Here is a 27,026-nt window from a genome sequence, read left to right on the forward strand (position 1 = left end):
TCTTAATGAAAACCCTGGGGGTGAAACCAGAGAAAGTCTGCCCAGACTCTGTGCCTCAAAGGGTTTATTTGTAATTGTGAACTCTCACTTTCTGGGATTAGGATTGAATTGGTGGGGGTAGAAGATGGGGAGAGAGACCTAAAAGTATCTATCCACCTGTAATCCTGATCCCCCCTCCCCTTAAATCCCTCTCCCTAAGCTTTACTTTTCCAAAATTAGTCCCTTTTGGGGACTGAGACAAGCTATGTTAATTTCTTAACCACTTTTCTGTAGTTGTGGCTGCATTCCCTAGGAGTGCAGGGGCTGGCGTGGGATGGGGGGCACTCTTTCCTTTGGATGGGTTTGGCAGCGGGGACGTTGGGCTGGCTGGCTGTGAGGCACAAAAGAAATCTTCCTTATAGCGCCGCAGGCACAGATGTAACGCTGCGCCCCTCTGCGGGCGGGGACCCGGCTTGGCAGATGGCGAAAAGCCGAACTGGTGACGGATTGTCCATCAAATGGCACTTTCTGGGTAGTGGGAATCTTGTAGCACCCAGGCACAAAGAGGCATGCAAGAGACCCCCTTTGCTGCCTAGGCAGTCCCTCCCAGAAGTGAGGCGATCAGGTTGGCTTGGGTGGGTAGGTTAAGTTTTTTTTTTTTTTTTTACCCCCCCCCCCCCCCCCAAGATCTGCTACAAGACTTGAGAAAGGAAGGGGCTGAGAAGGGAGGGGGCCAGGCCCAGAGAGCACGCAAGAAGAGATAGGGGAAGGGGTAGAGGCCTGCTGCCGCTGGGGAGGAGAGCAGGCTGGGAAGCAGGATCTCCTGCCGGTTTCAGTTCGGGGTGCCAGGATTGCTTCTCTGAGGGGTCAGCACTGCAACTCCGTCGCCTCGGGCCCTGGTGACAGGCACATGCCCCGCCCTTTCTCCTCCCAAGACCTGCGGGCTTTTGTTATGCAGATGGCGGCAGGAGGCTGTGCTGGAGGAGGAGGGAGTTGGTGGGGAGGAGGAGAGACGGAGAGGGGGGAGGAAAGTGCAGCTCGCGCGACCAGCCTCCTCTTCCAACGTCACATTGTGCGAGAGACAAAACCCGGGCGCGCCTGAGCTCACACGCGCACGCACACACAGACGACCCCGTCGCCTCTTCTTTCCTGGCGCTGCCGAGAAAGCCAGCCCTCCCTTCCCTTCCTGGGGCGCGGAGGCTTCGCAAGCTCAGAGCTCAGCCCAGAGACAGCACAGAAGGCAAAGAAAGACGGTGGATCAGCCTTCTTCCTCCCCTGCCTGACCGGGCTGAGGCATCCCATCCCCCGCCCTGAACCCCCGATCTCTCCCACCCCACCCCTCTGGGTTTCACACGGACTGAACCCGGAGCCGGGTGTGCCCCCATTTGAAATCCGCGTTTCAGCACTTCGGACAGCGCCCGGGCGCCCCGGGTCCCTTTGGGTTGGCTATGGCGAGCGTTCAGCAAGGCGAGAAGCAGCTTTTCGAGAAGTTCTGGCGAGGAACCTTTAAAGCTGTGGCCACCCCGCGTCCGGAGAGCATCATTGTCGCCAGTATCACGGCCCGCAAGCCACTGCCAAGGTAATGACCTCCTTCTTAGCAGTTGAGACCCTGATGGTCCTTCTTTCCTGGCCTGTGTGCCCCAGAGTCCTGAGGGGTGGATGCAGGCTGCTGGGCCAGGGCGCCTGTCTTTTCCCCGTCACTACTCGGTGTCTCCCGCTGGAACATGGGAACTGATTGCCTGTGTGAGGTGGAAGCTGGTGAGAACGGACAGGGAGTCTTTAGGGGGAGCAACACTCAGTGGTCTGCTGACCTGGCAGCTGCTGTTCCGGAGGTTTTGCTTTCTTGGGGTGGGCGGTGTAGGTGAGATAGGACTTGACTAAGAAACTTTTCTTGGTATTAGAGTTCAGAGGACGGGGGACAAAGGAATGCTGGAATTGGGGTAGTTGTGGTGTTGTACAAGAAGAGAAGATGAGGGTTGAACCAGCTTAAGCAGTGTTCAGAGGTAAACGGCACATTTCTATACTCAGCTCAGAAACTAACGAGCTCTGAGCATTTTGACAAAAGCCCATATGCTGTTCCCTCAAATACACCCTAAACAGCACCCTCCTCCACGCCTTTCTGGCTGCCACTGCTGCTGAATTCTCTCTCCTCCAGCATCCAAAACCAGTACTCTGAGCTCAAGAGTCAGGGAGGAGGCTTCCAAGATCGTGAAGATGATCTTGGAAGAGTTTTGTTTGGTTTTTCAACAAGGATCTGATTGCTTTGAACTCAAGGATGAGAACAGACCCGTAGATGGTGAAAATAGTGGGATGCGGAGAATAAGGGAAGGAAAGAAAGAAAGGCAGAAAGGAGGAGAAGAGGAGGTGAGGTGGAATGGAGAGGAGGCTAGGGAGAGCATTCCAAGACAGAGAAAACCCAGTTCTTTTCATAAAGCGTTCAATTTAGAGGAGTTTGCGAATGAAAGGAAGAAGGCTGTGCCCTCTGTCAGGGAAGATCAAGGCAGTATGAAAACTCATCTTTCGCTGGTGTTGGATGAGTGGTTCAGTGGGAGAAAAAGAACGAAGTGGACCAGGGGAGACCACTTGGAGGATTTATTAATCCTGGCAGGCTCTATGAGAGAGTAGATTGAAAACATGTCTGTGAAAGTGCTTCGTACAGAATGCCTGTTCTGGACCCACGGGATCTGAACTTTCCGGTGGTTGTGGGGTGGGTGGCAGTGAATCCTATCTACAGAATCAAACTCAGGCTGGAGAACTTTTCAGAGTCTGATAGGAGCGTAGCTCATACAGGTCTTTATGTTGGGAATGGGTGTACTAGAAGCAGGATGTGGTAGGCTTCAAGCAGCAGCAGTAGCAGCCAGTATTTGCAGATGGGAGGGAGGGGACACCTTGTGACACAGGCTGGAGAAGGGGAACAAGAACACCAAATGCCGTGCAAGGCTGATGTTTCTCTGCTTGGAAAAAGGTTCTTTGAAGAGAGTTTTGACGTCAGCAGTTCTGTCTTCCTGGGTTTCAGCCATCCATTCCGCCTTTGGAGTGTACCTACTGTTGGCAAACCAGGTGCTGTGTAGGCCAAAGAATATGCCCTTGTAGTGGAAACTAAAGATAATTTCATTGAAAACTACCTGTGTGACATTTGGTCCAGGGTCTGCCATGTATTTCAGGGTTGCGGGAAGATGACAGCAGATTCCTGGGGGAAAACGCCTAAAGTCCACCTAACTTGGCATTTTCCCCTTTGCCTGTCTGTCCGTTACTGGCATGCCCTTTTCTTGGTCATATTCTCAATTATATGACTTGCCTTAAGTCTCCTAACCCTCATGCTTTCTGCAGCATGGTACAAATCTGAGCATAATGCATCTGAAACTCTTTAACAATAGCCAGCCCTCCTCCCCCAGGTGTCATTTCCCTCTAGGGGTCTTTTTACCCCTTATCCCCTTACCCCTGGAAACCACTGCTGGGGTGAAAGTCTGAGTCATAAGCCCCTAATTTATGTCATGCTGGAAGGATCTTCTTCGATACTTCTGTAACATGTGCAGACCCTCTGTAGAATAGATTCCAGTTTTATAGCTGTCATCCTGGTTTGGGGTGGGACGTGAGTGGGGAGCATTTGTATTCAAGTCTTCAGGGAAGGCTGGGTTTGAGTCAGCTTTCAACAGACTGTCTGTAAAACCCAAATCATCCCCAGCCCCATCCAAGCCAGCCACATCCAGCGAGGTCAGTTCCTGCATCCTTTCTAATGTAGTAGGCTTACTTAACAGTGAAAGTACCATGTTGTCAAGGCTGAGTTCTCAGGAAGGAAAGGGACAGAGACGCTGGCATAGTATCAGCTGAGCCCCAGTGGCTTCCTCTAGAGGCAGTCTAGGTACTTGGTCTCCTCAGAAATGTCATTTCGTTTCATGAGTCAAGACCAGCACATAGTCAGCAGATCTGTAGGGAGATGGGGGAGGGATTGGACGAAACACCATCCAGTTCTGTTGGTTAAACACTTAATACGTGTTTCTAGATGAGGGTTATCCCTCCTCTGAATGAACTTCCCTAGGATATTTTAAGTCTATCTCAGAAGATAATTTAGTACCAGGATAGAAGCTTATATTCAATTGGTTGATTTCATAGCACTATGCATATATCATACAGTCACACTCCAAGCAAAACCTCCCCTCACCCCCCCCACCTTCCTCTCCCCATCCATGAGGCATCCTTGATGAGGCAGTAGCTTTATGTGTATCAAATTGCAAGCAGATGTCTGACTCAAATGTCAGATCGGTATAGCAGAGTGGGAGGCAGTATATCATAGTGGTTAAGAGCTCAGACTTGAGTTTCAGACAAACCTGGATTCTTGTTGTGGCTCTAGCATTTAGCTGAGAGTCCTGAACAAGAAGCTTTACCTTGCTGAGCCTGTTTTTTATCAGCTTGAAATAGAAATAATAATAGTAGCCATCTCAGACCTTGAATTATGAGGACTGAGTCAGGTAAAACACTTCCCACAGTGTGTGGTCCAGAGTGATTCTTAATAGACATCACTCCTGAAACAAACAGCTCAGTTGATAATGGCCAAAGGAAGTCAACGTTTCCTTCTAGTATTGTGTTCTTCATGCCCACCCATTTCTCCCCCAAATGATGCTGGCAGTAAACATCGTGGGATTTCAGCTAACAGGCCATGCGTTGAGATGGAATTAACACATAGGAGGTGGGGTGAGAGTGGTCCCATCATTCTCTTCCCTGAGGGAAGCTTAGGGAATTTCTGATCAGACTTTTTTAGTTAGGGGGTGGGCGAGGGCTGGTGAAGAATTCCCTGGGTTCAGGATGGATTGCTGTAGCATCCTCAGACTGCTTTCTTTTCATTTGTGTAGAGATGACCAGGTACTGCCAGTCCAGAGAAGACTCAAACTCCTTGAAAATTAGTTTGAATCCCTAGTTCCATCAAACTTAGAGTGACTGTATAATTCATTATTCATATTGAGAGTGAAAGTCTCGCTGTGAGTCGTTACTCCAGGATGGAAGATGTAACGGGCCTGTCCCAGGCCACATGGGATATAGGGTGGCCAAAGTGAAGCCTCAGCCTAAAAGAACTGAAAGAGAGCATGAATCAGTAAGATAGTTGGAGAGTAAGAGACCCCGCTCTTGTCCGCACCCAAGAAGTACAGTCATTTTTCCTGGCTTTGATTAATTCTCTTTTTTTAATTGTTTGGTCCAGAAAAGTTTGTACGCAGAAAGTTTATGCTCAGAGTGAAGAACTTAAATGTCTGGGGCTAGACCCAACTGTAATAATCATATCACCAAATAGTAGCTAAGGACTTAATGAACATGTGAAAACCATTTGAAATTAGCATATCAATTGTTTGTGGATGCTGGAGTGTTTGTAAAGGACTAGCAAGGCCACCCTCTTAAATAGAAGAAGCGATTCCCTTTACAATTCTTTTGGCAAGCTATTAATTTTCTTCGAAAAAACCTCTCTATGCAGAATAGTCCAGAAGCAGACTTCAGCCCAGGTCTGTCCAAAGGATCATAAATTCCAAACTATTGGAGATTTTACTGCATAAAGGGAAAGATGGCGAAATTGTTAGGCAGGAGAAATGCCTTTGAACCATTTAATTCCAGACTCCCCTTTGTGCCAAGAGATCGGTTAGCACATTTGTGCTGACTCTGTCCTCAGGAGCAGAGTGAGGGGCAGCTGGGAGGTGATTTCCTGACGGCCTGTGGTTAAAAACCAAGGTACTGAGGGTCATGGAGAAAGCTTGCCCCTGCGATGAATGATCGTTTTTCTCTGGAAAGGGAGTGTTATTGTTTGGGTCAAACCTTTCTCCTTCTGAAAGGTGAAATTTGCTGAATGGTGTACAGGGGTCAGTGGGGGGCATTATTTCTGACACGGCTGTTTTCACTTGGCAACCGTGCTGTCTTAGAGACTCGGGCTGCAGTAGATGCTGAATGAAACTTGGATGCATTAATTGAATGAGTGCACGCGGTCCAAATCCAGTGTCAGATTCGCTGTCTCCCAGTCCACTCCCATTCCTGACAGGCTGGGGATTCTTGATCAACGCCGCCTAAGAGACACACACTCTGCAGATAGATTTGACTCGCACTAGTGTCAGAATGAAGCTTTCGGGATATAGACGTCTGTCTGGCTGGGCGAGTAGACATGTCAGCTGGTGTGGGTACAGGAGGTTGGATGAAATGCCCCCTGGGAAGTGCTTTTCAGGGCTGTGTGAGCCTTGATGAACTCCATTCCCACTCCAGGCCACCAGAAAAAGATGGGGGGGGGGGGACACTCCTGAAAGCTTAACTCCTGTGATGAGGAAGGAAGCCTGGGTCATACGCTTCCTGCTCTTGTGAGCTCTTCAGGCATGCTGCCGGTGCACAATACATTTTTTAAAATATCCTTTTTTCTGGAGTGGCTGGATTTACCTTCCTGGGAGGTGGAAGGACTCGCGGGGGCTTAACAAAACCAGCGTTGTTAAATTGCTCATTTATAAGACTTTGAGGTGTGAGGGAACACTTCTGAGGGGAGAAAGTGGAAAGGTGAAGAACTTGGGCTCTGAAGTCAAATCTGGGCTCAGATTTGATTGGTTAGACTGAAACTGGCTTCAGCTTTCCTACTTTGGACTCTGCCAGTCACTTCGCCCTCTCTGTCCTTCGGCTGACCCACCTGTGCGAGACTGAGCTCATGGGGTTGTGGTGAGCAGTAGACAAAGTAATTCGTGTTAAGTACACGGCACAGTGCCTGGCACAAACCAAGAGCTCCATCAGCAGTGCTCTTGTTACCATGGCAAGAGTTACCTAATGAGATGTCAGGAGGGAGTGCCACCCCCCTCCCCCACACCTGGGCTGGGTGGGTTGCCTGGCGGTGGCACCTGACCACCCCAGTGCTCTGTATTCATTTTTGAATGTGGTTTTGGCATTCCCTAAAGAGCCACTAGAGATATGTAGAGCTGTTAAAAAAAAAAAAATCAAATCAAATCAGCTAATCAAAATACCTGTTTCCGTTTACTATTTGCTGATGCTTACTATTTGCAGATGCTATGTGATTTTTGGCAGGAACTTGACCTTCTCAATCTTGGTTTCCTCATCCATAAAATGGGGCTAATAATAGCAGCCCTCTCCAAGAGCTGTTGAGAATACTGAATGGGCTAATTTATGGAAAGTGCTGTTTGGCACAGAGGAAGGGCTATCATCATCAATGTGAACTCTTACTATTAATAATAAATTATTGTTTTTATTATTACTATGTGCCAGGCCCATCAAGGAGGAAAAGATGAATGAATCCAATCTCTCTCTGGGAGGGCCTCGGAATTCAGTGGCAAAGGTGGACACAGGCACCAGTAAGGAACAGCATGAGGCAGACTGTCCTAAGTACTGTAATATGGGTGGGAATATAAGAAAAGGGGATGTGGAAAACCAGAGGAGGGAGGCACCCTCCCTGAGGCATGGCATCCCCTGCCTAGACTCACACAGTTATCCTTAGTGGTTTGATCTGTGGAATGGGAGTGATTCTTTTATTTCATCAATTTTACCTACAAATGCAAGGAATGATCAGCATGAATAAGGCCTTTGTTGCTAGTAGAGTCTCAAAAGATACCTTTTTTTTTTCTCTCCCCAGAAGAAAAAACAATTTGAACTTTCTAGAGAGGACATCATCCGCTGGGGGGCTCAGAGTTAAGTGCTAATGAAGGGGGATTGTGGAAAGAAACTGCCCTTATTGTATAAAATTTCCAACTCCTCTGTCATTGGCTCAAGGATGCAGAGTCTGGTGTGGACCATTAGGTTTCTTGTCCTTCATGGTCTAGCTCTGGCTAAAACAAAATCCAGTCTGCATTCCTTGAGCAGCCACCAATGGTAGGGGGATTGGAGTGAGCCCACGCGTTTCAAAGAGAAGATGAGCCACAGGGAATGAATCACAAAAGGGAAGAAGCCGCCTGTGGCTAAAAAATAAAATCGTCCTTTCATTCATGGAGAAATTTTATTGAGCTCCTACTCGATATAACAATGAACAACACCAAGCTGTCAGAGGGAGAAAGGTGATAAATGAAGAAACAAGGTAATAAATGAAGAAATCAAAGAAGGTCAGGTTATAATAAGTGTTATAAAGATGAATAAAGGAGAGGAAAGGGATAGAGAGGGTAAGGCTGGTTGATTGGATGGGGTGGTCAGGGGGCTGCCTGGGTGAAAGGAGGGAGTCATAAGGATAACTGAGGGGAAAGGGTTTTTGAGACATAGGGAACAGTAAGTGCAAAGGCCCTGAGGTGGAAGCATGCTTGATGTAATTAAAGATAGCAAGGAAGTCAGTGTGGCTAGAGCAGAGTGAGTGAGGGGAAAACTAACAGAGGATGACTCCCTAGATGGAGGCAGGAAACATTTCAAGCAATTAATGTAGTAACCCAGTTAAGCACTGACTTCCCAGGTCCTTGACTCCTAGGCTGGGAGCAGGGATAGGGGTCAGAGGGGGGCTCCTGTCCTCTTAGTCAGGGTCCTATTGGCTTCTGTTTCTATTGGCTCCTCTCCCTGACTCAAATGCAGCCAGGATGACTTTGAATAGCAGTGTTAGAAGCTTAGCTGGGCCCCTGCATGTGTTATGGACAAGCATGAAATTTACAATCTCTCTGATTGTGATCAATCAGATTAGGAAATTGAAAAACACACTGTTTAGACTTCCAAATAGCAGAGGCAAATCATGTTCCCATGATGGTGAGGGTTTGGTCTATCTCTTATATCCGTGTGCACTGATCCAAACTACCCCTCTCACCCAGCCGCCCCCCTTCATGGCGCATCTTTGAAGCAACAGTCTGCTTATTCTCCATCTCTCTCTCTTTCCCTCTCTCTCTCCCCCTCCATCCCCCATCTTCACTGGAGATTTTGCTGAGGGAGCTCCCATATGCCACAGCCTGTGTGCGGAGCTCCGTGAAATAAAACACGAATTAAGATGTCATAGAGACAAAGCCAAACCAAATACAGAACAATGCCGAACCCTAAAACAGTCATTAAGTAATTCACGTCTACATGTGTCTGTTCAAAACAAATATTAAGATCCTCTGGACGCAAATGTTTCTCATCAGGAGAATCCCCTTGTTGCCGGATTCCCTGGGCTTACATCCCGCTGACAGCTTCGCTGAGCAGAAACACCAGTGGATCACTGTTCTCTGGCTTCATTAAAAGTTAAGCTTACGCAAGTGAGCTGGAATTTTATACGACAGACCCCCCTCCTTTGGGGAGAGAGGTGCCATCTGGGCCTGAAGCGTGTGTGCACACTCACGGCACAGAGTGGAGGCCAAGCTCCTTCTGTCATTTAAGTGCCCAGCCCTGTGCTATGAAGCAAACATATTTTATCTGTTGCCTAATCCCATGTTTACAGTAACTCCAGGAGAGGGGTATTTGAGAGACTGTTTTATAGAGGAGAAACTGAGGCTCAGAGGGTGGAGGTGACCTGCTCAAGGACAGCTGGCTGGTAAGAGTCAGAATTGGGGTAAGAAGCCAGAGCTCTTGAGTGGTACATGTGTCGAGTCTCATATGCTTTGCGGAGGAGGAACAACTGAGACCCGGGAGGTGGTGAGATGTGTCTTGTCCAAGGCCACATAGTTCGTAAGAGGTGAAACTGGGATCTGAACTCAGATCTGCCTGATGGCAACTACAAGTCTTCTCTACCTGCTGTGCCTCTTGTCGCTGTAGTTTGGCTTTTAAGGTTGGGGGTGTTTTTGTCTCATTTTGCTCGTCTTGTTTCATGCCCGATCGGCTTAAGCAGTAGCTACTATTATAACTTACCTTACTCTCTGTCCTTCCCTGACCCACTTTCTGTGTCTTTCCCCTCCTTACCCATTCTCCGCACTGAGCCAGAAGAACCTCTTTGAAAGGCAAGTCAGCCCATACACACCCCCTCCACCCATCTAAAGCCCTCCATCCCTGTCCTTTGGTCTTCAGAATACAGAGCGGACTCCCTGAGAAGACGTAAAGACTCTCCAGTCCAGCGTCTATCTGCCCACCTCCCCAAGACTGTTTCTAAGATGCTGACCCTCACTCCCTCCATTCAGCCACACCCCTCTCCTTTTAGTCGCTCAAATTTTCCATGCCCTTTCTGCCACCGGGCCTTTGCACATGATGCCAGGAAAGCTCTCCATCTCCCCAGTGCCTAACTTATACCTACTGCACTTTCAGATCTCAGGTCAAATGTCATTTCCTCAGGGATTCCTTCTACAATGCTCTAGATTAAGTCACACCTTGAATTACAGACTTTCTTATCATGGCAGGTACCTCTCTTGGCTCTCAACACACTTGTGATTTTGTATTGATTTGTGAGACCCATGTTAAAGTGTACCCGTCCTAAGAGACCGAAAGCATCATGGGGAGGGGACTATCTGTATGCTCCTTGATGTATCTCTTTCACCTGATACACAGCCGGGGGCCAGACAGGTGTTGGTTGAATGTATGAATTGTAACACTTTTCCCTCATCAAGTCGCTGGAACATCTAATAGTCTGAAGCATATGGAAACACCAGTATTAAAAACAGCAAAGTTAATTCCTTTTATTTGAGAGAGAATCATTTGAACTGCTGGAGGGTGTGGGGATGCGGAGGTGGGGACCTTGTTTGCCTCATTCCTCACTGTATCTCAGGACCTAGGACAGCGGTCCATGGTTGGGGATCTTGACATGTTTGTTGAATGAATAAATGATGAGGACCCGCGGGAGTGTGTATGTGGTACTGATCAGGAGACTCGGAGACTTACATAGGTACAGCAACAGAATTTTAGAGCTAAAGGGATTTTCGAGATCATCCAGTCTCCTTGTGCATGGGGAGGTCTGAGGAATATGTTTTATAGTATCTGTAATGATGTATTAGAACCACAGTGTTCATGTAGAATTCATAAATACACATATATGGGGGTTTCATCATCAGTATTTCTTACTGAGAGAGATACAAGATCAAAAGATCTTTAGGACTCACTGCTCTAGTTCAGATCCCCATTTTGCAGATGGGGAGACTGATACCCACAAAGGGAGAGGAGCTGCCCGATGTCCATAGCCTGAGTCGGCCTGAGAGAGCACTGGGTTCAGTGAAGTGGTGTTGACCCAAAGTCACATTTGAACTTCTGCTGTGATCAGGTGGCCGCACACTGCTCTCTCTTGCCACCCTACCCTCTGTGGGGAGTTACCGCATCCTGCCCCATAAAGGTGTCCTGTGGCATATGCTGCCCGAAGCCTGGTCTGGGGATGCTGATGAGATGTCCATCTGGACCCAGCTTGTGCCTAGCAGAGCAGGTGAGCAGCTCTGGCTGTTTCTGGGATCCTGTTTCAGAGCTGCCAGCTGATAAGGAGGCTTTTGTTTGGCCGGCCTCTGTTCCACGGCCAGGTGGCAGGTGATTCTGGGGCTCAGCCCACTCCCATACGGACAGATGTCTGGGCAGTGGTGCAGGGTGGACTCAGGGCCACTGTTTATCACGTGGCTTATTGTTTCCAGAAGGAACCTATCGTTGTAATGGCACCTTCTGTTGGTCGGCTTCTTACAAACCGCCATCACTTTGCAGGGGGTTTTAGCTTCCAGTCAGGATGGGAGGGTCAGAGGGGACCTTCGTGGAATTCACATTCAGCCTTTTTGTTTTATAGATGGGGAGAGAGAGCTGAAATGTGAGCCCACTTGACCCTTAGTCCTATGAGACCACACCACTCCGAGTTCCTTGGGGAAAAGGGCAAAAAAAAAAAAAAAAAAAAGAATTTATTCCCATTTTACAAATAGGACAAGTGAGGCTCAGAGATGTGAAATGACTTGCCTAAAGTCACATCATGAAATCATGCTATATCCTTATCTTTGTTTTTTCTCATTTGGTCCTTACAACAGTAAGTGCCCCTTGTGTGTTCATCTTGCAGATGAAGAAACTGAGGCTCGAGGTCTTATAAAGACCCAGAAAACACCCTGGGTCTCTTGACCCCCTCCCACTGTGGGACAATGTCTTTGACCCCAAAAGCTTGTGCACCCAGCATTGATCCAAATTCATTCCTATCAGAAACAAAGAATCATGATGGCCAGGATCCCTTTTTCAGTCTGTGCAAAGGGATTTTACATCTCCCTTCTGATTGTTTATTCATACCTTCAACACAGAAGTTCTACTATAGGCAAAGCATAATAATGAATACAATTTTCTCTTACTGTCAACTTGTTTACATTTTAGTTGGGGAGACATGACTATAAATAACCAGCAATTAGCGGGCAGGGCGGGAGTTAATATCATCAAAAGTGAATCAAAGTCTGAACAGATAGGGCGTCTGGGTGGCTCAGTCAGTTAAACATCTGCCTTCGGCTCAGGTCATGATCCCAGGGTCCTGGGATCAAGCCCCACGGGCTCACTGCTCCTCCCTCTCCCTCTGCGTGTCACTCTGCCTATCTGTGCCTTCTCTCTAGCTCTATCAAATAAATAAAATCTTAAAAGAAAAGAAAAGAAAAAGAAAAAAGAAAAAGTCTGAACAGATAAAGTGACTTGCCCAAGGTCATATAAGTTAGTTGTGATGCAGTGAAGTTTTAGATCTCTCCTAGTCATAAACCAAGCTCTATGCTAGGCAATTCATAGATATTATTCATTATGGCTTCATCCCAACCCTATGCAGGAGATACCATTGTCTCTATTTTGTAGGTGGTACAAGTGAGGCTCAGAGGATTTAAGTTACTCAGCCAAGGTTATCACCTTGTAAGGGTCAGAGGTAGGATTTACAGCCCAGATGTGCCGCTCTAGACTTTTCTCTTACCCAACACTTTCTTCCCCAGAGGCAGGATTCGGAGCACAAAATGTCACTGGTGAGGCCTAGCTCTTCTCCTACTTTTAAATTTCTAGATGGTCACTCTAGTGGAGGCTTGCCCCAAGACTGGGCTCAGGCAGAGGGAAAAGTAACTGCCCAGCAGTAAAGCTGACCTCACAGGGCTCACAGGGCTCGGGGCTTGGTGAGGGCTTGCCCTGGGGTATTGATGGTCTCCTCCCACACTGGGCAATCACTCGGAAAGAGAATCAGCCAGCAGGAAGTGCTTTTCATGCTAGAAGTGCTCTTCCCAGCAAGAGGATTATCGAACCATCCATGAAGAGGGATAACCCTTCAAGACAAGGAGACAAGAGATATTGGTAGTTAACCATGTGTTTTCTTGACCAGAGTTAAACTCAGAAATGGTGGTGCAGAGGACCCCGAGCTAAATCATTGGTGATGAGGAAGAGGGTGGGATAATAGATTTTGGTGGCACCAGGATTTTGTACTGCTTTGCACTAACTTGGGGAGTGATTAAAAACAGCCTTAGATTGTAAGTGACGACACAGATCCAGAGAGGTTATTTTACTTGTCCAAATTTGCCCAACTTGGCAGAGGTCAGACCATTGGCCATCAGTCCGTGTATATTTCATGGAGACATTCATCATTCCTGCCCCCACAGCACCCTTCTGGTCTTATGGGTGCCCTCCTCCACTCTGTCTCCCCTCTCCCTGCCCCCTAGTCTGGAGGCAATAGCTTACTACTCTGGAGAAATCTTTCTTCCTTTGTGTTTCTTTAAAACTCTCTCCTAAGTCCATAAATCCCCTGCCCCTGCAGGCTTTGACTTTTCCAAAAAGCAAAAGCTGAAAACACTCCCATCTTCCTGTTTCCAGCCCTGACTCATGCCTCCCCTGAGGCAGAGGGTAGAACCCACTATCCGCTTAGCTTAAATGGTAAAACAACAACAACAACAACAAAACCAGAGGGGAAAATACAGGGAGGAGAAAAACCACATAGGTCAGTATCTCCAACTATTGTCCCACTTCACCTCTCAAAACCTGTAAGCTTTTGAGATGGTACTGTTAGTACCTTTAATTAACAAGTGAGGAAGCTGGAGTTCAGGATTATGTGACTTCTCCAAGGTAATACAGCCAGAAAGTAGATCCAGGATCCCAACTTCAGCTTGTAAGGCCCCAGTAGTCAAGATTTTAACCACCATGTCCCACTAATGCACTACCTTGCGGGGGGCGGGGGGGAGGGAATAGATAGATAGATAGTCAGTCAGTCAGTCCAGGGATGAGGAGTGACTTTCCCAAGATCATTCACCAGAACAGGAGCCCAGCTGGCTGATAACAGGCATATCAATGTGTACCTACTTTTAATGGGCCTCCCTTGCATGCATCTGACCTGTCCTCATGCTTGTGAGTCTCTAAGGAGGTCATACTGAACTGAAACCCAGAATAAAGTTCCAGAGAAGAAGAGTATCAGCCAAACTATAGATCTATGCATCTGAGTAAGGACAGGATGGTGAACAGGGTTCCATAGAAGGTGTCAAAGACTTCGAACTAATTGGTAGTAGTTGCCTGAAGCTCTATGTTGAGATGGCTTCTTGGGGTGTATCTGAGATCAGTAGCAAAGAGCGTTTTGCTTGGTGCAGGAACGGGAGGTGACAGTATGCATGCTGTATATTCATCCTTCCCAGGTTGCTACAGCTCTTGGAAGGAGCAAATCGAGTACCAGCCATTGAACACTTACCATGCTGTTGGTGCCATGCTTTTTGCATTCTTTGTCTCAGTTACTGTTGATCCCAGGGCACCCTCTCTGTCCCATTTTACAAATGAGAAAATAGAACCTTAGAAAGGTGAAGTCGGTTTCCCAAAGCTAAAGAAACTAGTCAGTGGCTAACCAGCCCTGATAACTACTGGTAAAAACATAAACCATCAGGCTGATGAATAGAATATCAATAGATGGGCAATCCCAGAACATGTTAATTAGTGTGGAAATGTATACAGTTGACCAGAGGGCCTTGTCTTATTTATCTCCATACAGTCAGCAGCTAGCACAGGGCCCAGGACACAGTCGACTCCCATTGCCTTATTTACTTGGAACTAGGAACAGTGTCTGTGTTAGACGCCCTGAGAGGGACAGTTCAGAGAGGAAAGAGATTGGGCTGTGCATGTAATGAGGGCCAGCCTTCCCACTGCTGATGCTCAAGATGCCAAGCTAAGCAGACACATTTCATGCTCTCCTCGGGCAAGTTGGGGAGCTGAAGCAGGACAGGGAGGAGGAAACGGGTGTCCTGCACCAAGGGAGCTATTTCTGGCTTCGTGTTCTACCAGCAGGAGGCTGGGAGGCCGCAGCCCGATCTGCTGCCTGGGCTTACCTCAGAGTCAGGACAGTGCCCGCGTCTTGCCTGGGGCACTTGAATGCCTTGCAGGAGGGGAAGGCAGTGGGGAGGGGTATCCTCCCGGAGCCCAGTCCTCTCCCGCCACATCTTTTCCCAGCTGTGTCCAGCCCCTCTTAAGTTTGGGGGTGATTTATCTTATCTGCAGAGTCGGCACGTTTGAAATTATGAAAGCATTGTGAGATGGGTAAAATGATTTTTTTTTTCTGTTTCACAGATGAGAAAACTAAGACTAGTTGAGTTATTTATAATACTAGCAGTCACAACCACAACAGTGTAAGTCAGGCGTTCTGCTAAGCCTTCCATATGCGCTAACTCCCTGGAGCTTCATGAGGCCCTCTGAGACAGGGAATATTCACGTCTCTATTTTGCAGATGAGGAAACTTGAGGTTCAGAGGGGTCAAAAGTTCATCAGACCCAGTGCCATCTGATTCCAGAGCCTGTGCTCTCAGTCTCCACGCTAGACTGCCCACCTCTGGACCAACTCACTCACTTATTAATTAGTAGTTTGTATTCATATAGTATTTTCCAAATACTTTATAGATACATGTGCTTTTGAGCTGTGCTCTCACACTATAACGCAGGTGGAGGAGGTATTCTTTTTGCTTCCCATCCTTTGACACATCAGAAATGGTGCCTGGGGTTGAGAAGGTGCTTCTGCTCTGCTCTGTACTGTGCTTCATACAGGACGAATGGTGTATACGATACTTGGAATAGGACAGCAAAGTAAGCCCTCACCGTACTGTATTTCTCTCCCCCAAGCCTCAATTTTACCATCTCTAAAATGGGGGAAGAGACTTTCTTCCAAAGTTACCATGAGCATTGGTGTGATCCACTGGAAGAGCTGACACACCTGGCACATCCAAGAAGAACCCAGTTCGTCCATGGAGTCTACCATTTTATAGAAGTGAGCAGATACTGGTTCTCTTTAAGGATGGGGATGAACAGTTGCCAGCTCACTGGCTAGAGTTAGCCTGGTCATCTGTAACTGAGAAGTCATGCCAAGTTTATTCTTAGCATCCTCTTCTCTCCCCCTGTATAACTGGTCACCGGAAAGAAAGGGACCCAGACCCAGGAGCCATGAAATCTCCACTCTATATAATCCTGGTCGACCCTGCATTTCCAGTGATGGGTCCTGTCCTCAAGACCATGGTGGTGTTGGTTTCCACTGGAGCAAAGACAGACCAGAGCTTTAGCCAGCATTGGGTTAAGCTGTTTCTAGGTGCAAGAGGCATTTCTGAAAAAGTAGAGGCAAAAAGAACACAGAAAGTGTATTTACCATCAGAACATAGATTTTGTGATTACAAGTCATCTAGCCGTGCACAGCCCTATCCTTGGGCTGTAATTACGCTTGTTCTGAGTTTTCTCAAGAAACAGCTAGAGAGGGAGGCATTTCGCCAGAGCCTAACCTACTTGAAAGCCTAGCACTATCTGTAGTCATGTGGTTGTTTGACCAGTGGAACCGAGGAGGCAGTACCACTGGAAAGATGAGAACTTCCTTCCACCCATCCCCCTTCCTTCCTATGAATCCTCCAGAACACTGCAGTCAATTCCTAGCACTCCTTTCTCCAGGGAACATATTCTCTGACCAGGAGAGAATGGCTCCTGGATGCTGATACCATTTGGACTCAAAGAATAAGCAAAATGATGTCACCTTGGATGTTTCAAGGTCCTTAAATAAGGAAAGTATAGTTAGGATAGGCAAGAATGACAGCTGTAACAAATATACCCCAGATCTCAGTGGCATAATATGGCCAGTCATGTCCTGCTCCTCTCTTAGTCCTCTGTGGGGTGGAGAAGGGCTTTGCTTCACGTAGCTATACAGGGACCCACCTCCGTGACACGACCTCAAGGTTATATGGCATGATCTGGATGAAAGATGAGGAGAATGAACCAAGGTAGAGAAGTCCCCATTGCTCTTAACTGCTTCAACCTGGAAGTGACCCAACACTTCCATTTACATTCCATTGCTGGAGGTTGGTCACAAGATCCCATCCAGGTGCCAAGCACTGGGAAATATAAACTAGTAGCTTCTGGGTAGAAAGGGAAGGAAGTTTGGCACCATGCTCTCCCCTGTATTGGAATTGCCTCCCATTCCCGGAATCATATACTACTGTGAGCATCTGAGGACTGTCTGATAAGTTTTTTCTCCATATGGGAGGAAGAGGGAAGGAAAAATAAGCTACTGTTCATTGAGCATTGACTTTGGTCCAGGCACTGTGCCGAACTCTTCCCATGTGTTTAATGTTTAATGTATTAACTAAGCAAAGTATATACTGTCGTTCCCATTTTATAGACAAGGAGAGCCCCCAAAGAAAGGAAGTAATTGTTTATGATCATACAGCTAGAAATTTCTGGTGCTAGGATTTGAACATAAGTCTTAACCAATAGACCACACTGCCTAGGTGAAGTGCAGTGCTCAAAGTGTTTCAGGGAAGATTAAACGTGATGATAGACAAAGCGATCGGCCAGGGCCTGGCCCACCATTAACACTTATTTAATGTTGGTTACAAAGAAGAAAACAAGAAAAGAACCTAGCTGCCAGAAGATTCTTCTTTGATCTTTGGGAAGTCATCTCCCCTGATTGTTTTTCCTTTTGCAAATTGGTATCCCATTTATTCACTCAACATTCTGAAACCTGTTTATTGAGTGTGTTTTATGTGACAGACCTGGTGCTGGACTCTTGGGAAGTGTGTGAACTAGACATAGTCTCTGTTCTCAAGAAGCAAAGCTGGGTGTTGGAATGGATTCACTCTCCCCAGATTCTTTGAGATTCTGGGAAAGGACTCCAGGATCATCAGAAACGTGGGTTCTGATTGGCCAGTGAGGTGGAATAGAAACCCAAACCAATTGGGGCAAGTCAAGTAAGAAGACAGGTAAAAGGGACTGTCCTATTTAAAAAAAAAAAAATTTATTTAGAGGGAGAGAGAGAAAACAAATACAGAGGGGAGGGGCAGAAAGAAAGGGAGAGAGAGTCTTAAGCAGACTCTGCACTGAGCAAGGAGCTTGGCATGGAGTTCAGTCCCAGGACCCTGAGATCACGACCTGAGCCAAAACCAAGAGTCAGATGCTCAACTGACTGCGCCACCCAGGTGCCCCTTTCCCATTTTTTATTTAGGTCTTTCCAGAACATTTTTCCTTTCCTTGATAGTGACAGAACCTTACTTCCATGCCAGTCAGGGCCACAATAGATACAATTATACTTCTCAATTAATTACCCTAGACATTCTAATTGGTGCAGGACTAGCATATAATACTAGGGAAGCCAATTTCAGCCCTTCTGAGATCAAGTGCTAAGGGAGGGGACTTTCACTGGGTTCTGGTGCTGAGATGGGTCAAGCTGGACAGGAGTAGTGATAGTAACACCTGGCATTTACTGAGCGTTTATCCAAGTGCCAGGTAAGGCACTGTGCTAGGCATTGTATATGAACTATGTTGCTTAATCGTTACAAATACCCTATAAAGTGGGTACATGTTTATCCTCCTCCTTTTAAGGTGAGAAACCTGGAGCTCAGAGAAGTGACAGCCCTCATTCAAGGTCACACAGCTCATGAGAAGTGGAGTGGAGATTTGAACCCCAGGCCCTGTGCCCATAACCACTACACCATATTGCTGCATTATCTCTGTATAGTTCTACCTGGGGCCCAGAGAGGAAAGGCATGTGGGAGAGCTTTCTTAGGCTTGGGGTACAGCCTGGCAAGGGGCAGGGGTAAGTGGACTGAAGCCATTCACGGGGCCGCAATTCCCTGCCTCCCCTTATTCCCAGGAACTGTGTCATCCAGTCAAACCCCCACCCTGCACCGCTCTGTACCCTCCTTGTCTCCCGCTGTCCTGAGTCCCAGTCCGCAGGGTCCTGTGGCATCCTTGATTCCCGATGCTCTCGGAGACATGCTGCGAAAGATTGAAGTCAGCAGTCGTATAGATCACCAGCTATCAAAAATGAGGGCAATTTTATATACATTTCCGGTTCCTATTCCCCTACTTGCTTTCCCCCAAGGGTCTGAGATTGTTAAGCAGGCGAGCTGGTAGAGGTTACAAGGGAGGTCACCAACTAAAAGTAAGATAGTTTCAGTGCATGGATATCTAGACGTGGCTGAGACACACTCCCAGCACAGCTCCGAAAGAAAGTCCTTTTAATGGGCAGTAGGAAGCTTGGAGGGACACAGGAAGGTCCCTGTGTTCCCATATCTCGGTGGGACCTTTGGGCCTGTCAACCACATACCCCAAAGTCCTCCTAAATAAACCATCCTAGAAAAAATGCTGAATTATTTTTCTGTTCTCCCTGTAGATGACAATATTAGAAAATTACCATAGAAAGAGGCAATCAGAGGCAATGTAGTCCAAAAGTCCAAAGAATAAAGTAAGATAGAGGTATTTCAGAATGTTCATTAATAAAACATTGTGTTATAGTCTGGACTGGGGGTGTTGGTGGGTTTCCCTGGCTCGTAAATTTTTATCCTGTGTTGTCTTCTCCTTCCAAGTAAGTATTCACTTAACAACCAAACTTTATTTTTGAGATTTCATATTCTTTTTCCTAAAAAGCGGCTTCCAAACTGTGGAAGCTTCCGGTCCCACATGCCTGGTTAAGCTCCTGGTTCTGAGATTCCCAAATCATAGGATTCTGTGGTTTTTATGCTGCAGGGATCCTCCATTTATCATCAGCCGAGGTGATGGGGGGATTCCTGCCTCCTATGACATGGTACCCGTTAGGACCCCAGAGTCCTAGACTTCACAGTCCTGGAAGTTCCCCACTGGGTGTCCAGTAGTTATGGACCAGGTCACTCAGTGAGTTCCAGGGGCTTGAGCAAAGCACTGATGTTTCAAGAACAGCTGCTCCCGATGGAGGAGGTGTGAAGAGGCAGAGAGCTCTCGCAGGAGGCCTGCTTTTCTTTAGATTTCTACATTCATTAGGCTTTCTTTATTCTCCATCCTGCGGCTCTCAGAGCCGATGAGAGAACTAGGTAGGTCAGGGTCAGGAGGGGCTGCAGCCGCCTTATTTACGTAGGCCAGGAAGTGGGCCAGAGTGTGGCAGCCCACTCAGCTAGTCAACCAACAACAGGATTTGAACCCTGGGAACAGACTCTTTGCTTCCTGCTGGGGACAAAGTAGAGACAATTTCTAGAGCCTGGAAAATAAGAATGTCCCAGTTCCCACCAAGCCACAGGCTCTTCTTGAAGAGCTCTTTTCCTTTGTTCCGTTGGCCGCACCCCAGGCTTCCCCCTCCATTGTGATTTCACTGTATTTTGGGGGCACCCAACAGGTTTACCCAGAGAAGATGGAGAATGCCACTGAGCGACATCACCGTCCCTGAGGTGGCAGAGTCCAATGTCTACAGTTGCACAAAAGCCTAATTTGAGAGAAACAGAATAAAAGTTGTACAACAGGCTTGGTCCTGGGTGCACACTCCCCAAACCCTAGGTGCCTCTGGGGGAGAATGGAAGGGACAGCTGGAACCAGTCTGCCTTCTGGAGCTCTCAGCACAAAGCTCTGGGTGGGGAGGGGGTTAACGCTCTCCCGGCCTGAGCCTAGAGAGGCCAGATTCTGGTCTCTCCCAGCTGAAGGGGCTCCATTGTACAGATGGAGAAAGAGAGACACTTAGGAGCCCTTCTGAGATGAGAAGTGGACCAGTCCCCAGGGAAACTGGAGTACAGGGGTTGCCAAACTTGGCTGTCCAGTGGAAACCCCGGGGCTCTTTAAAAAATACGACGGCTGGGCCCCACATCCAGCCACTCTGATTTAATTGATTCGAGGTGATATCTGTGCATCAGGATTTTTAAAAGGCTCTTTAGGGGATCCTAATGTGCAGTGGTGATTGGGACCTGTGAATGCGGTTGTGAAGGAACGGAGAGATGTGTGTTTGAGTCTTAGCTCCACTTGTTTATAACTGTGTCCTTGAGCAAGTGATATCGCTCATGCACACCTAAGTGTCCTTCATCCCTAGATTGCAGCTCATAGTTGTATCTACCCCAAACAGGGTCAAAGTGGGAATTAAATGAGATAATACACATTAAGTGCTTAACGCAGTACCTATCACCTTACCAGTGATCAACTCCTGTTCAGTTTTATTATTGTCATTATTGTCGAGATTGTATTACTAATATAGCTCATCATTCCAAGCCCCCGTGTTGGAAAATGGGGGATCGGATTGCTAGTCCCCTGACAGATGAATCGGAATTCAAGAGACCTGATTCTCTTGTTGCAACAGCAAATGAGCTGTGTGACCTTGGGGAGATCTCTTAACCTCTCTGAGTTTAGTTGCCTCATCTTGCCATATGGATCTCACAGCCCCTGGCCATCTACTGTCCAGAGGAGTTGCGAGATTCCAATAAGATAATGGATTTGAATGAGCTCTGGAAACAGGAATGCTCCAGAGGAATTTGAGATATTATGATTATGACGGCCATTTCATCCCCCTCGTGCCCTGGCTGGCCCATCTGTTCTGGGAGCTTTTGGGTCTCTCTCTGCCTCCTTTGGCCGCCAGTCCTGAACTGCTCAGTCTGACATTTGGGCAGGTTCCAGGGAGGAGTCTGTCCCTCCTCCATCTGCCCCTCGAGTTAACTCTTTCTCTCCCCTGTTCTGGTCTGTGAGTCCCGATATCTGACTCCAGAGTGTATGGTGAAGGTGTGTGAGGAGAGGTGCTCGTCTTATTCTCTCCCCGGGGCTGGGAAGTAGCCAGCGATCTTGGATTTCACCCAGCAGAAGAGTTGGAAGCTACCTGAGACCTTCTAGATGGAGGAGCAGATGAGGCAGAATAGAGAGGTAGAGCAAGGAGTTGAGTCCATTGTCCTGGACCCCGACCTGGTGCTCTTCTGCCCCACCATCCCCACCTCGCGGCCGGCCCCAGGCTCCCAGTGATGGGCTTTGGAACACAGGCCTCATCTGGTCCCCCAACTTCTCTTGACAGAGTTAGTGTCAGTGGGATCAGAGCAGAGGGGTTTCCTGCTTCCCCCAGAAGCGGGGGGCTATCGTCCAAAGAGAATTCATTCGTGGCCTTGGCCAAGTCCCATAACTCCTCTGAGACTCCGATTCCTCAGCTAGGCAATGGGAAAACCAGCACGTCATTATCTGTGGTTATTGAGGTCAAACAAGATCACAAGGGAGAAAGTTTGTAACCTCTGTTACCTCCAACGCCAGTCCTCCTGCTGGGGCTGAGGGAGATGTGATGATTCAGCCGGGCCAGATTCCCTGGCTGGAGAGCGGGCCCCAGACAGAGGCATCTGGGCCGCTCTGAGCTGTGTGGGCTGGGAGGAGCCTGGGAGAAGGCAGAGCCTGCCTGGGATTGGCAGCTGCAGGCCCACTGGCAGATGGTCTCCTAAGTGGGCCACCCCAGGGTCAGCTTTATGGATTTGCACATTAACCCTTCCTTCTCCAGTGGCCCTCAGACACTGGTTCGTTTTGACTTTGACCTGACCCACACAAGTTGCCAGGTCTCTAACTGTGCTGTAAACCAGATCCTGGCACACATCTTATCACTCCCCGCCCACCCGAGAGACAATTCCTTGCTTATATGGAGCACCTAAGACTGGCTCCGTAGAGCCAGACTCTGTAGGTCTTCACAATACTCAAAACTGGCCAAGACTGATGATCGGACAGACTTTTAATATTTGCCCCTTCTCTGGCTACTAATTTTTGTAACTGTTAAGGTATAGAAAAGAAAATACCACGGTGCAGGATGACCACTATGAGTATTTTGGAGTTTAGCCTTTTGGGCTCACCAAGTCACTCTCATTCTTTCTCTTGCTCTCATTTTCTTATCTTACTACTTCTTTCGCTGGGTCTTAATCACTATGCGGTAATATTGGATATGTTTAGTTTTACTTCAGATTTTCTTTTCTAATTTAACAAGATAGTCTGAATATCTTCCTATGCCAGTAAATATCCATCCCCTTCACCATTTTTAATGACTGCGTAGTATTCCATTGCAGACGCTTAACAAAAGTAATTTTCCCTATCTCCCATTATTGGATAACATCATAAAGTAGAGGAGGGAACAAATTCAGAGAGGCCCAGTAACTTGCCCAAGGGCACACAGCTTGTAAATAAGAGCTTGAACTTGAATTTGCATTTTAGGACTTGAAATTCAGTCTTCTTTTTTAGGGTAAAAGAAGTGAGGATTTAAGTGTGCCATTCCTCTGCACCAACATGCACCCAGCTTCATTCCCCTCTCTGAGCCTCAATTTCTTCATCCATGAAACACGGCTATTAAGATCTAGCTTACCAGGGGGCGCCTGGGTTGCTCAGTGGGTTAAGCCACTGCCTTTGGCTCAGGTCATGATCCTGGAATCCTGGAATCCTGGAATCGAGTCCCACATCAGGCTCCCAGCTCTGCAAGGAGTCTGCTTATCAGACCATGGGGGCCATTAGAGTAGATAAGAAATTGTCTGCCAAGTATGTGGCACATAGTGAGTGCCTGACAGGGAGGCTCATACTGTTCCATTGCTGCTAGAAATTTTGGTATTCTAACTTAAAGAAGAATGTGAATAATAATATTAACATTATCTAATATCTATTAGCATTTTCTAGTATCTAGTATTATCTCATGTTATATGATATCTAATAATATTAGAGTTCTAGTAGTAGTATTAGCCCTAGTCCGGGGGCCGTAAGACTTCCAGCAAGTCTCTTTGCTTCCCCTGGCCTCAGTTTACCCATCTGGAAGCAGGCTTGCTGCCCTTGATGATTTCTGAGGGTGATTGCATTCTCCCAGCTCCCTGTGAGACTGCATGTTAACCCCTGCAGGCCTGATCTTGGCTTCCCTCATGTGTCAGTTCTTTTTCTCCCCTCTTCCACCTGCCAGAGCCAACCGGCCGCCCCTCCCCCACCAGCTCTCCCGGCCTTTGACACTAATTGATACGGAGTATTCCCTCTAATCCTGCCTCTGCCTCGGGGGCCCTTGTTCCTGGGGCATCTGCTTGGTGAGAGGAGGGGGAGGCAGGGCCGACCGCCACCCGCCTGTCTGCCATCTGGTCCCCTTCCCCTCCCTCTTCTCAGAGCCACCAAGAAAAATCTGTAATGAATCTGTGGCCCCCGCCCAAGGGGGTGGGGTGACACCAGGCACATGCTGGCTGTGTACACAAGCGACAGCACACACACACACACACACACACACACAGCTTGTAGACACAATTATTAGCAAAGCTTTTGTACTCCTCTCCCTGGCCCACTCCAGCTGAACAGCTGCTAGGAGGGCTCAGGAGGAGTGAGATGCTAACAGGAGGGGAACTTTAATTATCCTACCGAATGGCATCTTTGGCAGCCCCTGGGGACTGGACCAAATGGGGAAGAGGGAGGGCAGGGGAGAGAAAGACAATTAAATAAGAGAATCCATCCTGGGGTAAGAAAGGCATGGGATGCACTAGCTAAGGGAGAGGAGTGACAAGCAAGATTTCACGTGGCTCCCAGTCTCAAAAGTGCCAGACCTTCTCAAATCCAGGGGTTGAAGACAAGATTTGGACAAGTTGCAAATTTTCTCTCTTTTCCTGGGTCCATCTGCCTGCCCTACATGACTTCCTCTTGCTCAGGCAATGTGACTGCCTTCCAAAGCTTGGTCTCAAGGGCAGGACTTTGGACATCTGGGTTCTAATTCACCGCTGCTCTTTGCTGGCTGTGTGACCTTGAGCCAGCTACTTCACCTCTCTGAACCTTGGGGTTCTTCTGTGTAAAATGAAGAAAACAAGAATACCTACTCACAGGGCAGGGCTGTTGAATTAGATAAGATCATTCATTCAAAGAGTAAATGTTTATTGAATGCCTGCTGTGTACCCAGGCCTATGCTAGGAGTCAGAGATAGGAGAGAAGGTAAGACAGACGGGGGTGGGGGAGGTGCAAACAATGAACAAGGAAACCAACTAGTAAAAAAAAAAAATGAAGCATAAGGCCCCAAAGCCAATTGCTTTAAGCAACTTTTCCAGATGATTCCACTTTCACTCATGTCAGTCAGAACAATTTTTTCCTCTTTCTTGGTTCCTGAGTTGGTATGTGTTGTAAGTGGATGCTGTAGTGTTTCATGACTGTTTGCCAATGGGAATATATTTTCTCTCTATCAAACAGCTTCAAGCTCAGTGCCTGGTGCATAGCAGGTGCACAGAAAATGCTTAGAGACACCCTACGTATATTAAATGGTTGGGGGTGAAAAGGACCAGCCGTTATATAGGAGGCCAAGAGGGGGATTATCCACTTCAAAAATTCTCTTTGTTCTGTTAGAATTGAATACTAGACATTTTTCACCCTCCAGATTGACGAAAAATAAAATGTGTGATAATAGCATATTTTGATGACGATGTGGGGCACGGGTACACCTGTGCATTGCTGGTGGGAGTATAAACTTGTGTGATAGTTCAGCATTTGCCAAAGGAAAAACTGAAAGAAAAGGTTGCCAACTCTGCGCCCAGCTTTTGATACCATTTCTAGAGGAAAAATGAAGTGAGTTCAAGGTGTTCATTGCAGCTGGGTTCGTGGTGGAGTAGAGACTACCCATAGCCTAAATACTCCACAGCAGGGGAAGTGATGACATAACCAGAGCGTAACTGCCGAACACAAACCAACGATTGAAAAGACCATGGTAGCTCCAAGTGTATCAACAGAGATGGCTAAGAGATTGTGAGGGGAAAAAAGCAATTTGCAGGAGGATGGCAACATTTTAAATAGTTTGCACACAGGGGAGCATAACATGTAAAAGAACATCGTCTACTCTATGTAAATGTATACATATAGAGAAGTGTCTCCAAGGATGTCCACCAGACTGCCGATGATGATGTTGCTGCTGCAGAAGGGAGGCTGGGCCCTGGTGGGTATTCAGCTTTATCTCTGTGGCTTCTGTATGTCATGGGAATGTTTTCAGAAATGACCAGATTTTTCTCTGTTTTAGTTATGCACACAAACATTAATTTAAAAAAAGTATAGGTGGAGAGCACCTCCGTAGCAAAAGACAAATGAACAAAAAAGTCCTCATAAAGGAGCTTAGGATTTCCGTAATCAGGTTTTTCAATGTTGGTGCTATTGACACCTGAGGCCAGATCATTCTCTGTTGTGGGGACTGTCCCGTGTGCTGTAGGGTATTTAGCAGGATCCCTGGTCTCTACCCACTAGATGTCAGTAGAGTTTCCTGCCCCCTAGCATGACAACCAGAAATGTCTCCAGAGATTGCCAGATGTCCCCCGAGGACACCAGTTGCCCCTGGTGGACACTCACTGATCCAGTCCTAAAATCCAAAATGGCTGGACAATCAGGACTTCAAGACAATTTCTACAAATCAAGAGATACCTGAAAGTTTTGGAAACTAAAAACAAATTCAACAACAACAAAACAAACAAAAGAAAAAACCCCCACACTGAGTGGTCTTCTGCTTCCCCGTGGGATTAGAGAGAAGCAGTTGCTTAGCGGAAAGAGCCCGAATGGAGTCTGACCATCTGAATTTCACCTCCGTGGGTGGCTGTGTTCACATTTATAAAACAGAGAGACTGGCGTCTCCTCCACATGGACCACTGTACGTCTTGGGCATCTTGATGCAAATGGGTTGAGCAGAAATCAACATACTTGCTTTCAGATCCCAACTGGATAACCTTGGGCAGGCTCCTTCACCATCCTCAGTCTTCGCTTATCTATGAAAGGGGGATGATAATGATACCTGGGAGGTATCATTGGATTTGAGGAGTGCGTGAGACGATGACTGCAAACATTTACCTGTGCCCCAATATGGTTGAGTACTTGGTAAATGGTGTGGGTAGCAATGTTTTAAGTTGAACATTAGCCAGTGTCCTGATAGAAGCCAGTAGTATTTCCACGGAGAAGGGTGTCAGGGTGTTTCTTTTGTTCCTTTGCAGAAGGACAGATGCCTATCCCAAAGTGAATGGGCATCGCTCATTCATTTTGTGCAGCAAGAGTTTACCATGTACTCAGTTCCTTTGGACAGAGATGAATCCCACATACAGTCCT

General features: G+C 47.4%; 1 protein-coding gene across 1 annotated transcript in view; it reads left to right on the forward strand.

Annotated features, from left to right (window-relative positions):
- The first annotated feature begins 1,012 nt into the window (after positions 1-1,012).
- Positions 1,013-27,026, forward strand: part of SRRM4 (serine/arginine repetitive matrix 4) — a 142,924-nt gene continuing 116,910 nt past the window's right edge. Inside the window, exon 1 of the mRNA XM_059408545.1 lies at positions 1,013-1,558. Coding sequence (XP_059264528.1) covers positions 1,428-1,558 — 131 coding nt within the window. The 5' untranslated portion in view covers positions 1,013-1,427. The remainder of the gene's footprint in view (positions 1,559-27,026) is intronic.

Source organism: Mustela nigripes, chromosome 8 (assembly GCF_022355385.1).
Source record: "Mustela nigripes isolate SB6536 chromosome 8, MUSNIG.SB6536, whole genome shotgun sequence".
Classification (NCBI taxonomy): domain Eukaryota; kingdom Metazoa; phylum Chordata; class Mammalia; order Carnivora; family Mustelidae; genus Mustela; species Mustela nigripes.